The 21,138-nt window shown below is 45.7% G+C and overlaps 1 protein-coding gene across 4 annotated transcripts in view; it reads left to right on the plus strand.

Annotated features, from left to right (window-relative positions):
- Positions 1-21,138, plus strand: part of Tnrc6a (trinucleotide repeat containing adaptor 6A) — a 177,572-nt gene that overhangs the window by 17,856 nt on the left and 138,578 nt on the right. For all 4 annotated transcript variants that reach the window (XM_015998876.3, XM_042283132.2, XM_076551724.1 and 1 more), the window contains exon 2: positions 12,931-13,056. In XM_015998876.3, coding sequence (XP_015854362.1) covers positions 12,977-13,056 — 80 coding nt within the window. In that variant the 5' untranslated portion in view covers positions 12,931-12,976. The remainder of the gene's footprint in view (positions 1-12,930; positions 13,057-21,138) is intronic.

Here is a 21,138-nt window from a genome sequence, read left to right on the forward strand (position 1 = left end):
GCTTTTAAAAAAAAGAGGGCTGGAGGACTGGGTAGAGGGCTCATTTGGAAAAGAGGACCTGAGTTTGCCTCTCTAGCACCCATATAAAAGGCTAGACACAGCGACATGAGCCTGTAATCCTGGCTCTGGGGAGGTAGGAGCAGGAAGACCCTTGGAGCTTGTTAGCCAGCTAGTCTTGTTGGATCAGTAAGCTCCAGTTTCAGTGAGAGACCCTGACTCAATAATAATAATAATAATAATAATAATAATAATAATAATAATAAATAACAATAACAATGTGGAAGGCTGGTGAGATGGCTCTTTAATGGGACACTCACTGCCAAGCCTGAAGATATAAAGTAGATCCCTAGACCCTCATGGGGGAAGGAGAGAAAGGTGAGAAGTTACTCCCGCAGGTGTCCTCTGACTTCCCTACATGACACACACACACACACACACACACACATACACACACACATACACACACACACACACACACACACACACACACACACACACACACTCAGGGGGCAAAAAGACAGAGTCTGCTTCTCAATCCTGGCCAATCTTCAAGTTCAGAGCCTTTCCCCAAGTAAATTATATATTCCTTTGCTCAAAAATTAGCCTTGGGATGCTTAATTCTCCTGGCTTTAGCAGGCAGAAGGACAGTGTCTGGCCCAGCTGGGACACAGGCAGCTCTGTAATTGATTAGCTTAATGGAGGCCTGAGGAGAAAGATCTCACTCTCATATTGGTATACATCTCCCCTTGGCTTTCCCAGAGGCCTCCTTGGGAAGAAGAGCCAGGACTGTTGAGCACCATGTTTCCCACTGTGCTTTTGTGGGAATCTCTGGCCTGTTCACAGTTCTCTATCCTGTTTGGGGCTAATGATGGACTTGTATGTAAGATGCATATGAATATAAAGTATGTTTCATCTGTTATTTTGGTGAAATGTGAGGGGATTGTGAGGCGCAGACATGGAAATGCAGAAGGTGAAAGATTGGGACTGGCATGGAAGGAGCCTAACAGGCAGCAGACATGGCTGTGCATGCTTGACACCGAGTCTCAGGCCATCGACAAATACGCTCACAGATACACGGATTCTAGCCAGTGCTCAATTTATTAAGACCGTGGCTCTAAAACCACAGCCCCTTCTAGACCTTTGATATCATTCCCAGATTCCATGGCTGTATTTATAAATCTGGTGCATCGTGTCTGAAGCTAACAATGGACTTTTTATTTGTTCTCGTGTGTAGCTGAGTTAGCTTGTAAATTGGACACAGTGAGTTCTCCTAAATATTAATACCATTTACAAATTTGGTTAATAAATATCTCCCTGGCATTGGCATTTTAGCTACAATTACAAATTGAAGACTCTGAAGCGTTTTTTTTTTTTTTTTCAGATAACTGACAAAGCCAACTTATAATTCAACAGATAACAGCCAAACGCTTAAACACAATCTACAAACAAGGAGTCTATAATTACTAACCAGGAAGCTTCAAAACATTCCGTTTCACGCTATAGTTTTGGTTGTGAGCCTAGCCTTTCACAGCTGAGCCATCTCTCCAGCCCTCAGTTTCACTCTAAATCAATCAAATTCTTCTAAATACTTTTAATTAAATCACAAATATGTATGTCTTTGTTTTCTTGAAACAAGGTCTTGCCGTGTAGCCCAAGTTGGCCTCAACTCGGTAGGCGTCCCAGGCTGGCTTCAAGCTCGAGATTCCCCCATCATAGCCTTCCTTGATGACAAGTGTGTGTCACCATGCTGGACCACAGATCTGTCAATCACTCTTACTCTAACCCCTGCTCCATACCCTTCTCTGGAGCTAGTTAGCTAACAGCTGTAAGAGGGAGACCGCGCCCCTTGTGTCCACTGCTCTTGCATGTGAAGGTCAGAGGGCAACTTTCCAAAGCTGTTTCCCTCCTTCCACCGTGTGGGTTCTGGGAATCAAACTCAGGTCCTCAGATTTGGTGGTAGGTGCCTTGACCCACTAAGCCATCTCACTGGCCCAAAAGTGCTATTTTTAGCCAGGCGGTGGTGGCGCACGCCTTTAATCCCAGCACTCGGAAGGCAGAGCCAGGCGGATCTCTGTGAGTTCGAGGCCAGCCTGGGCTACCAAGTGAGTTCCAGGAAAAGGCGCAAAGCTACACAAAGAAACCCTGTCTCGTAAAACCAAAAAAAAGTGCTATTTTTAATTGTGATAAAATATATGTCACATGAAATGCTTAACCTTGCCGGGCGGTGGTGGCGCATGCCTTTAATCCCAGCACTCGGGAGGCAGAGCCAGGTGGATCTCTGTGAGTTTGAGGCCAGCCTGGTCCACAGAGCGAGTTCCAGAAAAGGCGCAAAGCTACACAAAGAAACCCTGTCTGGAAAAACCAAAAAAAAAAAAAAAAAAAAAAAAAAGTTTAACCTTAACTATTAAGTGTCTCCAGTACATTTCATCACTGATCTCTTGCCCACTTCTCACTTACCATCTAATTGTGGATGTTAGAAGCCATCTTAACTGGGGTTTCTATTGCTGTGATAACCCATGATAGGTCACATTCCTCCAACTTGGGGAGGAAAGGTTTATTTCAGCTTATAGTTCATAGTCCATCATCCAGAGAAGTCAGGGCAGGAACTCAAAACAAGAACCTGGAGGCAGGAATTGAAGCAGAGGCCATGGAGGAGTGCTGCTTATTTGCTTGCTCCCCATGGCTTGCTCAGCCTGTTTTATTATAGCACCCAGGACCATCAGTCCAGGGATGGCACCACCCACAAAAATGGTCTGGGCCCTCCTATATCAATCATCAATCAAGATAATGCACCACAGGCCTATTCACAGGCCATTCTAGTGGGGGCATTTTCTCAATTGAGGGTCCCTCTTCCAAAATGACTCTAGCCTGTGTCAAATCGACATAAAACTAGCCAACATGGAAACAATTTGGAAATGATGTAGTGTTTTGTTTTGTTTTTCTCCCTCTGGCCTTAGCCGCCTACATCAGGACCCATAACATTTGCTCTCCCTCGTCTCAAGTAGAATTGACCATGGACTTCTACAGGCCAGTTTCTTCACTTTCGCCTTAGGTTGCTCCTTCTCCTTCTTCTTGCTCAAGTACCTTGCTCCTAATAGCATCCCTTTCTCTTCTTTTCATAAGCTGTTCTCTCCACAGGATGATTTCCATCAGCATCCATAAGTTCTGTCTTTAAAAATATGCACGCCTTTAATCCCAGCATTCAGGAGGCAGAGGCAGGCAGATTCCTGAGTTCAAGGCCAGCCTGGTCTACTACAGACTGAGCTCCAGGGCAGCCAGGACTACACAGAGAAACCTTGTCTCAAACAAACAAACAAAAGCGGAAAAAAAAGAAAAAGAAAAAGAAAGAGAAAGAAAGGAAAAGAAAAGAAACCCTATCCAGGTGTGGTGTGCAGGCCTGTAGTCCCACCTCTTGAAAGGAGGAGGCAAGAGAGCTAGGAGTTCAAGTCCATCCTCCTCAATATAACAAGTATAAAGCCAGTCAGTCTTAACAAACAAACAGCACAACAAACAAATAACAATAACTCAAACCAAAGCATCCTCTGGATCTTCTCCTGCTACTAGCCATGACAGGATACATTCCTCCAGAGAGCTGTCTACACTTACTCTCCCCACCCCCGTACCCCCGATTCTCCCATTCTTTAGCCCACTCTAACACTTACTGTTGAGACCCTCCTGCTGCCCAGCCTCCAGCCACACTCCTTTCCGTGAGGCCGAGGGTATACTGTGCCGGCATACAAGGGCATCTGCAGACCTCATCAGGCTGACTAGAATTCTGAATTCTCTGTCTAAATGGTTCCAGGTCTCTCAGGGCCCGTGGAATGATGTTCTCATATGCATGGCTGTTGTATGTGTATTTTCATGCCTAAAAGATGTCTGTCTGCTGAGCTGGTAGTTGGAGAAGTGTAGGTGGATGGATTTTGAATGAAATGAGAGAAAATAAGGAAGAAACAGTCAGGGGCCAGCTTTTGCTGCGTCAATCCGTTCTCGCAAGGACCTTGTGGAACTGAGAAAGTGCATATTTGAAGCTTGTCTTTTAATATCTATGATAAATATTCATTTGTCAGAGTAGGACAACGGCTATGTGGGAGGGCTACCCAGCAAACACTAGGGAGCTGCCTGTCTCTGCCCCGACAGGCTCCGGGTTACAGGTGCGCACCACCACACCTGTCTTTTACATGGGTTCTGGGAATCTGGACTCTGGTCCTCACGTCTGCAGCGAGCACTTCACCCACTGAACCGTCTTCCCAGCCCTGCCCCTCCCCCTCCACACAGCTGCTTGGTGACACTGACACTTAGACATATGGAAACCTACAACTGTGCGTGTGTCCTGGGGCCCACAACTGTCACCCACACCGATCACATTTACACAATCCTGTCAAGTCCTTCTAGCAAAAGTGGCCAAGTGCCTTCCATGTGTTTGTCTGTAGCTAAGCCTTAGATGCCACTCAGGGGCTTTTGACCCGGTTAGTCACAGTCTTCTCAGGCCCCTCTACTCTGGATTTGCCTCCTATTTCTTCCTAGTTCTCTGTTCCACTCCTCTCACACTTACCATAAATATCAGAACTTCCTGGAGTCCGCACTCAGACCTCAATTTCTTAGCACTTAAATCCTTTGTTTGGATGTGTAAAAGGTTTCTGTCTGTTCATATCAGCCATAGACTCGGGACACGTCTAGGCCCCTGTTCATCATCTCCACCTGCCTGTCTAATAGGCATCCCAGATTTTCCAGGTCCAACCTAGAATTCTTGACATCCCCTCGACAAACCTTTCCTTTCTCTATGCGTTTATTCCCGTTGTATCAGGGACTATGGGGGTCCAGCCCCTTGATAGTCCCCTCCCAGGGTCCAGGAAGAATCTACAACCAGCTGATAATTAATCTTTGATGAAAAGAAATGAATCTATGTACACAAAACTCCTTAGTCCATATACTTTATTATTCTGTGTCAGTTACAAGCTTATATTCTGCTCTCATATTTAGCTCCTTTCTTGCCTGATTTCTCTCTACACTTATCTGCGGTCCCCTCTAGGTTCTATCTTAATTCCTTCATCTAGTTCTGCCCCTTCTAGGTTCTCATCCATCTTGTTCTTTCCCATCTCCTTCTCTCTCTCCACATCTTGTTCTTCCCCATCTGGCTCTTCCTCATCTTCCATCTCATCCCTCTAGTACTCTCTTCTAGCCCTTCAATCTAGTTCTTCTCCATCTCAGTTTGTTCCTCTCAAGTTCTTACCCATCTAGTTCTTCCATTCTCTTTTCTCTTCTCTGTCCTCCATGTGCCCTGGAAGTCCTGGTATATATACACTTACAAGCAGTATTCCCTTAGCAGTTCAAAGCCAGGCTTCCAGGTCAAATGAAGGGGTGATAAGAATCACTTAGGGAGGCAATAACCATTAATTATCATTTGCAACCCCAAAGGGAAGTGACCAATGGGGAAATAAATTAACTAAAGGCTAAATTCAGGTAATATCTAAGAAGAGGGCTCCTATGTGCTCAACTATAATCTTAAACGTGATTGGTAGAAAATGTTAAGAATCTATAAGTTGCTAGGTCAATGGGAGAAAATAAAACTGTCTTCTTTTTTCCTGTGGCTCCTATCTGTCCAAGCTATCTGCCGTTTTTTCTGCAGGATGGGGGAAAGTGTGCTCGGTTGCTAGGCAACCTGTGTACAGGAGATCTGGAACTAGAGTTAAGGTTTGGGAAAGGAGGAAGTAAAGCTTAATTGGCACATCCGCCAGGCCTTCTCAAACAGGTAGCCTGGATGCTTAAGTCTGTTCTTAGAGAATACAGAGATATCTCTGATAAAGTACTTTCCTCCATCTGGGGATGGACCTGGCCGGATGCTGCCAATGATGGTAATTACAGGGAGGCTTGAACTGGGGTTCTGGCTGAGCATAGCTGTCAGCACAGAAAGTTATCTAAATATTCCTAGAAGTGGTTAGGTAAGGAGTTAGAGGTCTATAAAATTAGTAAGGCTGTAAGAAAGGAAGGTCAGAGCTAAATTGTGTAAAGCTATTACTTAACATCCACCTGACCTAGGTTGTATCTCCTTGTGGAATTTGCCTTAAGCCAGGAGACCTGCATGTGGACTGTTATTACTGCTAGTCCTTGAAAGTGGATAAGGGAGATATCTGATTCCAGAAAAAGCCTTTCCTAAGGCTGTTCTCCAAATACCTGGAATGTGTATGTCCAGAGAGTGATCAGTCCACACTGTTAGCCCTTCTTAGGGAAAGTCAATTGGGAAAACTATGAAGGCACACATGATTTCATAACAGAAGACAGCTGATATATAACAAGCCAAGTAACACCAAAAGCTCCTTGGAATTTGGCTTCCTCTGGAGGAATTCCCTGATCCCTCCAGGTAGTGGCTTTGCCATAACCAGCTGAGTTCTTAGGATATTCCTGCGGCCTGCAGCACCGTTGTCCTTCCTCACTCAGGAAATTCCATTACCGTCTGCCGAGTATTCAGCTCAGGTGGCTGCAAGTTCCGGACTCCCCACTGCCTCACGTGCTGCTGAGCATGTTTGTGTCACTGTGACTCAATGATGACTCAAAAGAACAATGTGTGGGGGGCAAGTTTAGTTTGCCTCATGGTTGTAGGGGGTTCTGGCCAAGGCTTTTACCCCCCTGTGCTGGGGAGAACATCATGGTAACAGGAGTATGTTGCACAGTAATGTTTACCTCGCAGTGGACCAGAAGCAGAGAGAGATGGAGAGAGGAAGAAGGGAGGGAGAAGCTACCCTCTAGGACTGCACCAACCCCCATCACCTACTTCTTCCAGATAGCTTCTACGTCCTAAATGTTCCAGAAATTTCTAAAGCAGTAAAACACAACGTACAGTCGCAATACTAGAGAGGCTATATATAGCAGGAGGTTGGGAGTTTGTAGCCTTGGCTACGCAGAGTCGTTGTCTCAAAAAACCAAGCCTGTCTCCTAGGCATTCCCCGATCTCTATTTATACTGCCGCCATCTTCTTCTGAGTTAATGTTGATTTCATGTGCCCTGTTTGCGTCTCCTTCTGTCTGCCTCTGCTCTCTCACCTCCTCGATGTTCATCTCACAGCAGCCCCACAGTCATTTAAAATCGTAAGTCAAACCATGTGAGCAGCCTACTTAAAAAATCTTCCCTTGACTTCACATTGAAAATGAAATCCAGACTCCTCAGGGTGGCGACAAGTCCTGGAAAGACTTGACCCCAGCCGGGGTCACTAACTTGCTGCATTCCTCCGTGGGGGTTCCAACCGCAGTGGCTCCCTGGCTGGTCTTTATTGTCCATGCTGGGGATTGAATCGAGTGCTTTGTGCACGCAGGCGAATGTTCTACCGCTGGACTACACTCGGTCCTAGCTGACTTTTGAAGGCACCACACTTGTTCTGGCCTTAAAGTCCTCGCCATCTCTTCTTTCCCGTGTCTGGATTGCGTTGTGGTTTTGTTCCTTCAGGCATTTTAGAAGTAGGTTCCAGTAGCATCTCTTTGAAGAGGTCTTCAATCTAAATTTACCCCCCCCCAAACACACACACACACATACACACACATACACACACACACACACACACACACACACACATACACACATACACATCCTGTTGTCTTATCACCATAACCAGGTTAATTTTCTTTACAGTACTAACTTCCTTATGAATTTTTTTGAAATTGTGTGTGTTTGTGTGTGTGTGTGTGCATGGAGGCTGCAGGTTGATACTAGGTGTCTTCCTCTGTTGCTCTCTCTATTTTTTTTTTTCTAGACAGGCTCTCTCACTAATTCTGGAGTTCACCAATTCAGCTAGACTGGCTAACCAGCAAACACTGGGGATCTGCCTGTCTCTCCCCTGACCAGTGCCAGGTGCAGGTGCACACAACACCTGTCTTTTACATGGGTTCTGGAAATCTGGACTCCGGTGCTCATGCTTGTATAGAGAGCACTTCACCAACTGAATCTTCTTCCTAGTTCTGCCCCTCCCCCTCCACACAGCTGCTTCTTTTAAGAAAAAAATATTTTCTTTTTCATTATATTAAGACCTGGAGCTGGATGGTGGTGGTGCATGCCTTTAATCCTAGCACTTGGGAGGCAGAGGCAGGTGAATCTTTGTGAGTTCCAGGCTAGTCTAGTCTACAAAACGAGTTCCAGGACAGCTAAAACTGTTACTCAGAGAAACCCTGTCTCAATTAAAAAAAAAAAAAAAAAAAAGACTTGGGGTTTTAGTTGAACATGTGTTTAGCACACAGAGATCCTGTATTCCATCCCAGAATAGCAAAAATAAAAGGTCAGCCGGGCGGTAGTGGTGCACGCCTTTAATTCCAGCACTCGGGAGGCAGAGCCAGGCGGATCTTTGTGAGTTCGAGGCCAGCCTGGGCTACAGAGTGAGATACAGGAAAGGCGCAAAGTTACACAGAGAAACCCTGTCTCGAAAAACCAAAAAAAAAAAAAAAAAAAAAAAAAAAAAAAAATGTAATAAAAGGTCATTCTGGTTGTGCATCTGTGTACTGTTTGGATTCTGTGTTACTCTATTACCCACGGCCAAGAGACTTTAAGCCCCATTAAAGCATAGACTTCATCTCTCCTATGGCCTATGACCTCCCCAGCCCTGAGCTTTTGATCATTTGTACAGGACCAGTCATGAATTCCTTCCCATGGAGCAGACCTCCAAGCCAGTCAGAAAGTGGTCGGTTACCCCCGTTACCTTCAAGTCACTATTCCATCACTGCAAACACATCTCCTGGAAGTGTGTCAGTATTACTGTATACAGGGTCCAGTGCTGAGCAAGGGCATGAATGTCTTTTCTCCCCCTGGTGGAATTCAGAGCACTCTCCACCACTATGAAAGCTAGCCAGCCGGGAGCAAGTTTCCTGGTTAGTTTCAGACTGAGTTCTTTATGTCCTACAACCAAAGTATATGATGGGGAATAAGGTAGAGAGAGGTATCCTCCTCCTCCAGCTTTCCCATGTGTGCTTAGAGGCACATACATCCCACATGCATGCAATGCACACTAAATAAATAAGCAAGCAAGCAAGCAAGCAAACAAACAAACATCTCTTTTAAAAATAGCAAAGACAAGGGGGACAGTGTTCTGGAAAGGGAGAATGTAATTACTGTGGAAAGTTCCCAAGTAGAGAGGCAGAGAGAATCCACAAGAACAAGAATGTATAGTCTGCCGCTGTGTACCACAGTCCACAAATCTCACCAATCCCACTGAACAAAGGCAGGGATTCACATGGAATAGATTCTGAATTATTTCAACTATACAGAATTCAAGCACTTGCTGTTGAGAGGAACAAGGGTCTGCAAGGGGCCCCAGAGGAGACTCTAGGAGGCTGCTCAGATGGTGCCTCTATTCAGGTGCTACTAATAATCAGTTTGTGAAAACTCACCAGACTGAAACAGATTGCATGTGTGTTTTCTGTATGCATGTTACATGCCGAGAGGGTCCTTAATTCAGAATCAGCTGTCTTACTCCTAGGTGGGATGTGCTCTAAAAATCTGTTAGCTTGCTTTGCCCTTTGCATCCCCAACATCTTGTGTGTGTGTGTGTGTGTGTGTGTGTGCGCGCGCGCGCACGTTATATGCCTGTGTGAATGAACAGGTAAATGATTAAATGAATTAGTCTCTGTCTGGGGAAATGACTCAGTGATTAAGCACACTTGCTGCCTTTCCAGAGGATCTGAGTTTGGCTCCCAGCATCCACTTCAGGTGGCTCACAAACCCCCATAGCTCCAGCTCTAGGAAATCCAATCCCTCTTTTAGCCTCCAGGGCCACACGTAGCAAGCATATGCACTCAGACACTTAAAATAAATCTTGTTTTAAGATTTTAAAACAAATGAATTTCTGGACTCTCCCTCCCTCCCTCGTTCCCTCCTTCTCTCCCCATGCAGTGCAGGGAATGAATGGAACCCAGGAGCTTGCTCATGTCGGGTAAGCACTCTGAGCTACATGCTGGCCCTTCTGTAGCTCAGGCTGACCTCAAACTGGTGATCCTCCTGCCTGAACCTCCAAAGCGCTGGGATGACAGGTGTGTGCCACCATGACTGGCTGAGTCTCTGTAATCTTCAATGCTGTGTGTCATAGTTGGTCTCTTTTGAGATGGTCCTCTTGGGAAAACTGAAGCACTGGCTATTTTTAGCATTATTCCCCTGTTTTCAAGACTCCTTTGTCTTTTTGCTTATATAAGAATAATAAATTCAAACTCCGCCAGCAGACATTTCAGATGGTTTTAGGATTTAGCATCAGGAAAGCAAGGAAAACGAGGATAGAAACTGTCTGCCAAATTTGGCAGCCTACAGGATCTTGATGGTGTTACTGGAAGCCACATTACTGGGGCGGAGGCAGCAGATGCCAGACTGCAGAGGTTTGAAAGGAAAGGAGCTGTGAAGATCTGCAGTCGGCATGCTGGCCCAGAGTGCAGCCTGGCAGAGCATCCTTGCACAGCCAGACGGAGCTGCTGGCTTCTGTCCCCTGCCACAATAAAATAAAGAGAATACCGACAAATAGTTTAAATAGTTCCACTTCAAATTTCAGATTTGTTTTGTTTTTTTAGTGTTTTTATTTCTTAGGGCAGGGTCTGGGAGAGCCAAAGCTGGCCTTGAACTCACTATGTAGTCAAGGATGACCTCGAACTTCTGATCCTCCTGCCTCCTCCCAAGTGCTGGGATTACTAGCATGAGCTAGTTTATTCGGGGCTAGGGATTGAACCCAGGACTTCATGTGTGGTAGGTAAACACTCTACCAACTAGCTACATCCTAGCCCTTTGTTTTCAGTGTTTGTGTGAGCATTTATCACGTGAGACAAGAAAGACCAGAGTTTTCATGCTTAAAGGGAGTCAGCAGACAGGACTAGCTTCACTCAATCTTGTAGTCATTCATGGAAGTACCTGTTTCACCAGCCCCTGAATTTGTGTGTTGTCTAGTTTTGCTGGTGGTCTTTTTGAGATAAGTCAGCACTTGTTGGCCTAGAACATGATCCTCCTGCCTCTTCAGTGCCGCAGTTACAGCCGTGTCCCCGACGTGAGCACTGTGGTTTGTTTTAAATTTTAAAGGTGTGATGTGAGGGAGTGTTTTGCCTGGGCACCATGTATGTCTGCCCACCATGAAGAGGGGATTGGAACCTACAGAGCTGGAGTTACAGGTGGCTGTGTGAGCCTACTTGTGGGTGCTGGGAATTGAACCGAGGCACCCCAGAAGAGCTATCAGCACTCTCAATTGCTGAGTCATCCCTCCAGCACCTTCCTTTTTTAAAGTGATACCCTATCTTCAAGAAGGTAGCAGCTAAAAGATTTAAATTCTGACAGCTCGATTAGTGGATGTAGCTAAGTGGCATTCCTCTTAGATCGTAATGTAGAAAAGAGAACCAGGTACGGGTGACATCAGGCAATGTCCCAGCAGCCTGATGCTAGGCAGGACCTTAGAAATCACCTGGTTCTGCAGCTGCTGGCGTTGTTCACAAAAGGAGCAATTGCATATGGTGACTCATGAAACCGATGAACCAGATGAGCTGGGTTCTGCAGTAGAGTCTCGAAGGCGCCCACATAAGCCATGAAAATGGCTGTACCAGAGACAGCATATGATCTCATCATCTTCCTGCAGCTTGGGTACAGACTTGTGTTTCTTCACTGCGCATGAGCGGATATCATTGGTTTGCATTTAGGGGCTTCGGTGGTTAGTGGATTTTGTTGTTGTTGTATTGTTTTGTTTGAGACAAGGTCTTACTAATAGATTTAAATGTCCTGGAACTCATTGCGTAGACCAAGCTGGTCTTAGAGATCCACCTGCCTCTGCCTCTACAGTGCTGGTGTTAAAGATATCCTCACACTGAGCCATCTCTCCACTGAACTATGGATACAGCCCGACCCGTGCCCTCAGGCTTCTGTGGCTCCATCACAGTGTTCAAGTACTTTATCAACAACAGGAAAAGAAATGAAGACAGGGCCTTGTATAATATTGGTCTTTAAGCCGGGCGGTGGTGGCGACGCCTTTAATCCCAGCACTCGGGAGGCAGAGCCAGGCAGATCTCTGTGAGTTGGAGGCCAGCCTGGGCTACAAAGTGAGTCCCAGGAAAGGCGCAAAGCTACACAGAGAAACCCTGTCTCGAAAACCAAAAATAAATAAATAAATAAATAAAATAAAATTGGTCTTTAATATTAGTACTTAATTATCACTCACCTGGCAGCTAAGATCATAAACTGGGTAGTCTGATTCCAACGTCCACTCTCTTATCCACGGCACTCAGCTGCCTGCCCTGGGACCCTCAAAACCAGCTGTCATGTTCTGCAGTCCAGTGACTTTCAAAGCTTCCATGCCTGGCAGCATCTCCTTTCTCCCCAACCGTGTTCTCTCTTTGTCTGTCTGTCTGTCTGTCTGTCTCCCCCTCCCTCCCTCCTCTGCCCTAAAACTATACATTTAAATACTCAGTAAGTGTAACTTTATTGTAGTCAAAATACTAAGTTTGAGGTTTTTTTTTTCTTTTTTTCTTTTCTGGTGTTGAGAACCAATTTGGGTCTTGCACGCACTGGGAAAGCGCTCTTATTACTGAGCTAGAGTCCCAGACCAAACATGGCTTATTATTTAAGTATTATCTGTCCCTTTGTTATAGTAGGCTTTCTTTTTTTTTTTTTTTTTTTTTTTTTTTTTTTTTTTTTTCCGAAGACAGGGTTTCTCTGTGTAGCTTTGCGCCTTTTCCTGCAACTCATTTGGTAGCCCAGGCTGGCCTTGAATCCACAGAGATCCGCCTGCCTCTGCCTCCCGAGTGCTGGGATTAAAGGCGTGCACCACCACTGCCCAGCATAGTAGGCTTTCTTGAAGGAAAGGAATATAGGCCATGGTTGCACCAGGAGTTATATGTGGTGCGTGTATTTCACAGGGAAACACACTTGGGCTGTGTTTGGGGCGGGGGATGGGTAATCAGTGGCAAATGGCTAATCTGCAATCCCTTCATTTCTCAGGTGTGGAAACTGAGGCCCAGAGAGGTAATGTGATTTGCCTAAAGTCATGCAACTCGTGGCAGAGCCCGGCCTAGAAGCCAGGTGTCCTGGATCTCAAGACACCCCCCTGCCCGAGGAATGGAACCGGTAATGTATCTCACAGTGGGGGGTGGGATCAGTCCTGGCAGTCCTGATGTGCTCTGAGAAAACAAAGGAAGCAGCCACCCCCCAATCCTGACGTGTTGAATGGGGTACAAATCAAAGATTTGAAATTCCGCCTCTGAGACCCAGAGACAGCAGCAGCTGACACCCACACCCCCCGTGCAGACATCCATCCCTTCCTGAAGGTGGTTCTTCTCTGGTCATACACGCGTCCGTCTCCAAACAGCTTGGCAGTGACTCAATCTGGCCATTCTGCTATCACCAGTGCAATTCCAATGTCACAGAGGGCAGTGGCTGCTTGCAGCGGATGCATGGGGAGGCGGGGGTGAGGTGGGGGGTAGAGGGTGGGGGCTGGGGGGAGGAATCAGGGAGACCCATTAGGAGGCTTCTCTGGAGATCCAGGAGGAAACTAGAGAAAAGGCTGGCTGGAGAGGGGTCTGCTGGTAAGCATGACATGCCCTGGTTATTGGCTGCAAAAACTGGTCCGTAGGAATGCCGCAAGACAGACAGGAAGTAAAACCCACCAAAATGGGAAGGGAAGGGGACCCTGGTTTCAAATATTTCCACTTGCTTCTATGAAGCAAGCCAAGTATTGGCAAGGTCGTGTCTCACCTATAGTAAGCTATAGTAACCACCTAGGGTACTATAAGTGAGATAGAGTCTGAGTGTTAAATGTAAACCTGGATTTCAGCCACTGATAATATGTATCCATGTCTCTTAAGAGGCAGAATTATCATTTTTTTCTATTCATTCAGTGGTTATTTGTTGAGAACCCACTATGTGCCAGGAATACATGGTCTATACAAACATCCTTGTCCGCCTTAAATTCAGTCAGAACACAGTAGCCAAATAAGCTAGTCTCTTGGACAACTTAATGGGAGAGAAAGCCTAGGAGAAAATGACCCAATTTAATACGATTGATTAAAAGGCAGAAGCTTCAAGAGACTGTATTTGTAGGCTGAGTTTGACTAGGTCTGTTTGAGATTTTTTCAGGCTTGGTAAACACCACAGAGGACCTATCTGAGCTGATATCTGTGACTCTGGCTTTCCTGAGAGAGCAGACACCTGGGCACATAGGGAAAAGGCTGGCAGAACAGAATGTTACAAGGGGACATCTTAAGCAGGGAGTAAAGTCACCACAGGATCAAGGCATTGTGTGACAGGTGTGTGGTTGCTCCCGGAGGCAGTCTAGAAGCTTCCACCCTCGGTGTGATTGTCAGGCAGGGTGTGAGCAGCAGACAGTGGGCAGGAAGCGGTCACGGGGCTAGGTTCATGAATCATTTCCAACCTCTGCGAGAAGAACATTCTATCCTGTACGAGGTGTTGGATTCAGGTAGAGGAGAGAGGGGGAGTGACCTTGGAACTAGGGCAGAAGGCAGGAAGGATTACAGGAGACCCAGCCAGAAGCCTGAATATAAAGTCGAGACTGAGCATCCGAGGCTCTAAGCCTCTCTTGGGTAAGGACAGAATCCATCCCATTCACAAGCGTTTGGCCTGGGCTACAGAGGAGGCAGGATGAGGGAACGCCCATCTCATGCGTCCAGGCAGGAGGGGGAAGCGGGGAGGGAGCACTTGTTGCTCCTTTCCTTTTGTCTGTCTGTACAAATCCCCGTGGTCCTTTCAGGGTTGCCATGACAACAATGGCTCCTGAGAGTCCTTTTCATTAATTAACCCAGGTACTCACTCCCAAACTCAAGAGGATGTTTTCTGGGCACTGAGGATCAGGGCGGGCAGGCACGCAGCCCTAACCTGTGCCTGGGTCTGTCTGGCCGCCTTGGGCACCCTGCTGTGTCCCTTCATGCCCGGCTGTAGCTTCCCTGTCCGTGGAGTTCATCCTCCCACGCTGTCTTTCCCTTTCCCACACCCCTGCCTTCCAGCCTCCGTCCTTCTGTTCCCTGTGGAGACTGACCTATCTCACTGGCTTTGGGACTTGGCACATCTTCTTAGCCACAGTGCCGAACCAGAAATGCGGCTTGAGTCTCTGCTAGCCACCTCCAGCGGAGGCAGTACGGCTCAGTTAGACTCCAGATAGTATTGGCTCTACTTGCTGCAGAGTCCAGGTCCCAGGAGTCTGTATCTAACGGCTCAGGTCCACCACCAGATGCTCAGATCCCTGCAGATGCTTTAGTGTGGGGACAGAAGTCAGGTGTCTTACAATGCCCTCTTGTCAGATGTAATCTTGGGAGCTGATTCTCCCAGGAAAGGAAGCATTAATAACAAGGGAAGTGATTCTAGCTTTACACTGTGGAATAAAATGAAGACCACTCTCATTCATTCATTCATTCATTCATTCATTCATTCATTCATTCATTCTTTTTGCAGTGCTAGGGATCAACCCCAGGGCCTTCAGCCTGCCAGATAAATGTTGTACCACTGAGTCACAACCCTGGCCCAGCACATGTAATTTTTGAGTGTTTAGTAGTTGTGTGTTTTCTAATGATAGAGACACATGAAACTGATAAGATTTTTATTGAATCCAGTACTTCTAAAATACCGTCGCAACGTGTGCTCAATATAAAAATTATCCAGTGGTATGTTCTTCTCTGTTGCTCTTTAAGTCTTTGAAACCCAGGGTGATTTTTTTTTTTAACTCTTAAAAGCACAGTTCAGTTCCCACTAGTGACGTATTACCCAGTGGGCTCTTGCTCTCTAGTCTTCGTTTCCTCTGTAGGGATCTTTGTAGCTCATCTTTGTCATAATTGTTTGACCTTGAAGCAAAAGCTTGTCTGTTTCAGCAATTTTAAAACTGCTTTTGTCCAAACCATGTCAACCTGCTGTATCTGGCACGAACTCAGTGTTGAGAGCATGGGGTGCAAAGGAGGTTATAGACACCAAAAAAGGGACTCAAAGCTTGTTTGTTTGTTGTTTGTTTTTCTGGTTGTTTTCAAGAAAGGGTTTCTCTGTAGCGCTAGCTGTCTTGGAACTTGCTCTGTCGATCATGCTGCCCTCGAACTCACAGAGATCTGCCTGCTTCTGCCTCCTATCAAAACTTGTTAATACCACCAATGTGTTCTTCAAATTTTTCTTGTTGATTCTTCAGAAAATTTGCATACTGTTGGCCATCACCACTGAAAATGTTATGCATATAGCTTCATGGGTTTTTAAAAGAGATTTATTTAATTATTAATGTGTGTGTATATATGTATGTATGTGTGTGTGTATGTGTGTGTGTGTGTGTGTGTGTGTGTGTGTGTATGTATCTGGGTGTTTTGAACTCATGTCTGTCTGTGTACCACATGTGTGCAGTGCCTGTGGAGGACAGAAGAGGCTGTGGGATTCCCTAGACCTCTTACAGACCATTGTGAGCTGCTGGGAATCTGGGTCCTCAGGACGGGCACCAGTGCTCTTAACCACCTAGCCATCTCTCCAGACCTGGATTTGTGTTTGGAAGTGCACAAAAGCATACTGACTGATTTGCATCATGAAAAGTTAGGTTTTAATATAAGTTCCAATCCCTTTCTAGATCGGGCAAAAGTCCGTTTTGCCCTTCATGTGAAGGGCTTCTTCACATGCACTCTAATATTGACGGAAATCCAGAAACCACTGTCATGTTCTGTCTTTGACTATTAAGTACCTGGCAAAACATGTCTTTCTGTCTCAAGAAAATCTTGAACTGGAACTGACAGTCCCATGAGTCTTGGTGAAATCCGTGCACAATTCAAGCAACAAATGTTGGCATAGCCCCAACATCTCGCTGCCTTGTATTCCTTTCACAGGTTCCATACATTGGTGGTGAGTCATAGCATTGTACATACACACTGAACAGTTTTAGCAACTGTATCCATGACACTTTCTAGTCTGCTCCTGAAAGCTGCACAGATATTTTGAGTATACATCATACGGTGGGATGAAGCCATAAAGGGAAACATCAGTCTCCCTCCTGTTTGGAGATCCCGATGAGTCTGCATTTCTGGAGCACCATCTGGCACGGCAGGAACAAATTTCCCATAGCTAACTGAAAACTCTGCCACACCAAATGTAAAAGATTACAACAATCCACTCCACAATTGTGAATTGGCAATGCTTCTTGGTACATTTGGAAGACATTTAAGAGTGAATATACCCAACTTCAATAGGGCAGTGTCTTGGTTTCTTTTCTGTTGCTATGATTTAAAAACAAAACAAAACAAACTTGAAAAACAGCAATTCAAGGGAGAAAGGATTTCTTTCAGCTCACAGTTCATCATAGTGGGGAACTCACAGCTGTGGGAGCTTGAAGCAGCTGGTTACATTATGTCCTCAGTCAGAAGAGAGTGATGAAGGCCATTCCAATGGTCAACAATGAACACACGGTCTCCATTGCAGCAAAGGATCCCTAGCCTAGGGAATGGTCCCACCCACAGTTAAGATGGGTCTTCGCATATCTGTAGTCAAGGTGATCCCCACATGACCAGTGGCCCATCCCCCCATGATTCTAGATTCTGACAGGTTGTGGAGAATTAACACTAACAGCCATTGGCGGTATCTTAAAGACATGATTCTGTTAAAATGTGCTGGTTTTCATGTCCTTAATGAATTTATCTCTGATACATTCTTTTATTCTATGGGAAACTATTTGTTGACCTTTTAAACATTGTTCACTTTCCTCTGTAGGGATGATCATAGTGCCTGGACTAATTTTTGCCCCTACAAGCAATGTCTAAACACCTTATACACACACACACACACACACACACACACACACACACACACACACACACCACTTGAAATTTTAAAAATTAAGTAAAGCTAAAATTAGAGTTCCATATTCACAGCAGCCACATTTGGGTTTTTGAAGGTTGTAACATGTGGGGGCTGGGAATGGACCCCAGCAACTGAGGAGCAACATGTGGCTGCCCTGGGGACGGTGATGCTCTAGTCATCCAAGATAACAATACAGGGACTGGTCCTCTGCTCAGTGTCTTCCATGAAGGACTCTGACTATGTGTACAGGGAGGTAGGTGGGAGGAGATACCCTGCAATACCATTGACAGCAGCCACTGACTAGAGCAATTCACATATTGGTCACCTCATCGGGCTATGTAAAAGCAATCCAACCACAATAAAATCTGTGATATATCTATTCTAAGAAACCGTATACCAGATTTTAAAATAGACACATAGCCAGGTCTAAGACAAATTTCTAGAGGGAGAGGAGAAAAATCAAGTTGTACCATGTAACAATTTTTTAATATTGTATTTTTAAAATGGATGATAGATAGGCTCTGGAGAAATGGCTCAGTAGTTTAGAGCCCTGGCTGCTCTTCCAAGTTCCTGGGTTCCATTCCCAACACCCACACGTTGGCGTATAACCTTTACTAACTCCAGTTAAAGGGACTCTGATGCCCTCTGTCTCAAAGAATAAAGCGGTACCCAATTGAGGAAAGAAGATGTCTGATGTTAATATCCTGGTTCGGTTTTATTTTTTTTTTTAATTTGTTCATTTGTTTGTTTTTGTCTATTTGACACAGCTAGAGCTATCTGGGAAGAGGGAACCTCAATTGAGAACATGAGAAAACATCTCTATCAGACTGGCCTGTAGGCAACTCAGTGGGACAGTTTCTTGATTAATGGTTGATGGGAGAAGGCTCCTGGATAGGTTGTCCTGAGTGGCGTGAGGAAGCAGCCTGAGCAAGCCGTTGAGGGCCAAGCCAGTAAGAAGGTTCTTCCAGCTGGGCGGTGGTGGCGCACGCCTTTAATCCCAGCACTCGGGAGGCAGAGCCAGGCGGATCTCTGTGAGTTCGAGGCCAGCCTGGGCTACCAAGTGTGTTCCAGGAAAGGCGCAAAGCTACACAGAGAAACCCTGTCTCGAAAAAAAAAAAAAAAGAAGGTTCTTCCATAGTCTCTGCTTCAGTTCCTGCCTTCAGGTTCCTGCTGGAGTTTGGTGTTCCTCCAATAACGTACTGCGATAGGGACATGTAAGCCAAACACGCCTTGTCCTTCTCAAGTTGCTTTTGGTCATGATCTTTAGCACAGCAATAAAAAGCCAAGTAGGGGAGTCAACTTCTGGCCTCTACACTCGACACATGTAAGGTGTGTAAATGCACCCACACTTAATGCACACGCACACGCACACGCACACACACACACACACACACACACACACACACACACACACACACACAGAGGAGTGGCTACCTCTGAACTTCCGTGGAGGGAGAAAGACAACCCAGATCGACTTGGGTTTGATAAGGAGTTGAGCTTTCAGGTATTACTCACTTAATTAAAATTAACTTAGAAGAAAGAACTTAAGAAAGGGGAAGTCGTGACAGAAATGGAAAGATGAACAAAGAACCCAATTAAATAGAACTAATTGCAGCACACATTAGGAGGCGGCTAAATAAGTTATCACATGGCACAATATTTAATATGAATGTCAAAAGTAAGTCTTCAAAGAGAAGATATACAAATTACAGGGTGGCCTCTCTGGAAGCTGAAAATGGGAAATGCCAGGCAGTGATCAAAACTAATCTACGAAGCTTTGTGCCACCAGTGCCTGGCTACCAGCCAGGGAACACATCCTAAGCTGCTGTTGTTTCGGAAACTCCGACCACAGGAGCATTGGCATCCATTCCTTCGGCTCAACGTTTCCCAGCCTGCACGGCGGTTGTTCCTAGTCCTTCTTTCAGGTCCAGCCCCACTGTTCCTTTTTTCCTTCAGCTTTCTCTCTTTTTATTGCTTAAATGTATGTGTTGATAAATGGTAATTGGGTAACAGAACCCAAACAGCACAGCCTTCCTCTGGAGTGGGACAGAGGCGGGGAAATGGTGGATAAAGCATATAGGACATGCATGGATGCATTTAATTCTTAGTTCAAACTCAAAATTACCCTAACCCCTCCTGGCATTGACTAAATAAGTTAGTCAGGAAGAATACTTGGATGAGAAGAGGCCAGGGAATCATCATGAACTCTGTTGAAAAGCACCCTGAACTCAGAGCTTCTCAGCAGGGTTTGCTGAGTTGAAATGGCATTTTTTTTTTTAAATCAGGATTGCGGTCGCTCTGAACTCAAGATGTGTGTCTGAGAGTAAGGCACGAATGGACAGATTATAAAAAATAGAACACTGAAAGCACAAGACAGTGTGATTCATGCTGGAAATGACAGGCAGAGGCCGTCGACCTCAGGCAGGACAAAACTGGAGGCCACCCAGCAGAAGAGCACAGACAAAGCCGGGCAGCCTGGATCCTTTCCTGCCTAGCTCTGTCGTACTTCCAGGCCTGCCTAATGCACAGTGAACCAGAGGTGCTCAGAGACGAGACAAAGGATGTCTAAAATAACCGGAATACCGAGTGAAAGGGACAGGACAGCAGCGTTAGCTGAGGAGGGGAGGGGACACACACACAAAGCATTCTAGACTGCGTATTACTTCATTTTAGAGAATCCCATCCCCCCAGCCTAGTAACACTCACAGATGTCTATTAGTGGAAAAGCATAGCATTGACAGAGCTAAAGAAAAAGAAATCAGATATTGGGTAGGTGAATTGGCACAGTGGGTCAAAGAGCTTGCTGCCAAGCCTGACGACCTGAGTTCAGTCCGGGGAGCCGTGTGGTGGAAGGAAAGAACCACTCCCATAAGTTGTTCCCTGCCCTCCACACGTGTGTCATGGTATGTGAGCCCACATACATACACACAGGAACACACAAAAACAAATGAATGAAATATCTTAGTCATAGATATTGTCCAAGAAAGTCCAATTCTGTTTTTAAACATCTCTACCATAATCGCTACCTGTTTCTGCTGCAGGAGCAACCCTGGGCCTGCTCCACCTCTTTCCATGGCAGGCACTGAGCTTTCTACAGCCTGAGAAACATTTTCCTTGCTCTAGAGTATGTGAAGACACCTGGTCCATACTGGAGACCAGACTGCTGACAATCAAAAAACCCAGCTGGATGCTTGGCAAAAATGATTCATCTTGGCCAGGCAGTGGTGGCGCATGCCTTTAATCCCAGCGCTCGGGAGAGAGCCTGGCGGATCTCTGTGAGTTCAAGGCCAGCTTGTTCATCTTGTTTATTTTGGTTTACTATCTATTTCTTTCTTTCTTCCTTCCTTTCTTTCTTTCTCTCTTGGTAATTAAAGACAATTGCCT

This window comes from Peromyscus maniculatus, chromosome 1, assembly GCF_049852395.1.
Source record: "Peromyscus maniculatus bairdii isolate BWxNUB_F1_BW_parent chromosome 1, HU_Pman_BW_mat_3.1, whole genome shotgun sequence".
NCBI lineage: Eukaryota > Metazoa > Chordata > Mammalia > Rodentia > Cricetidae > Peromyscus > Peromyscus maniculatus.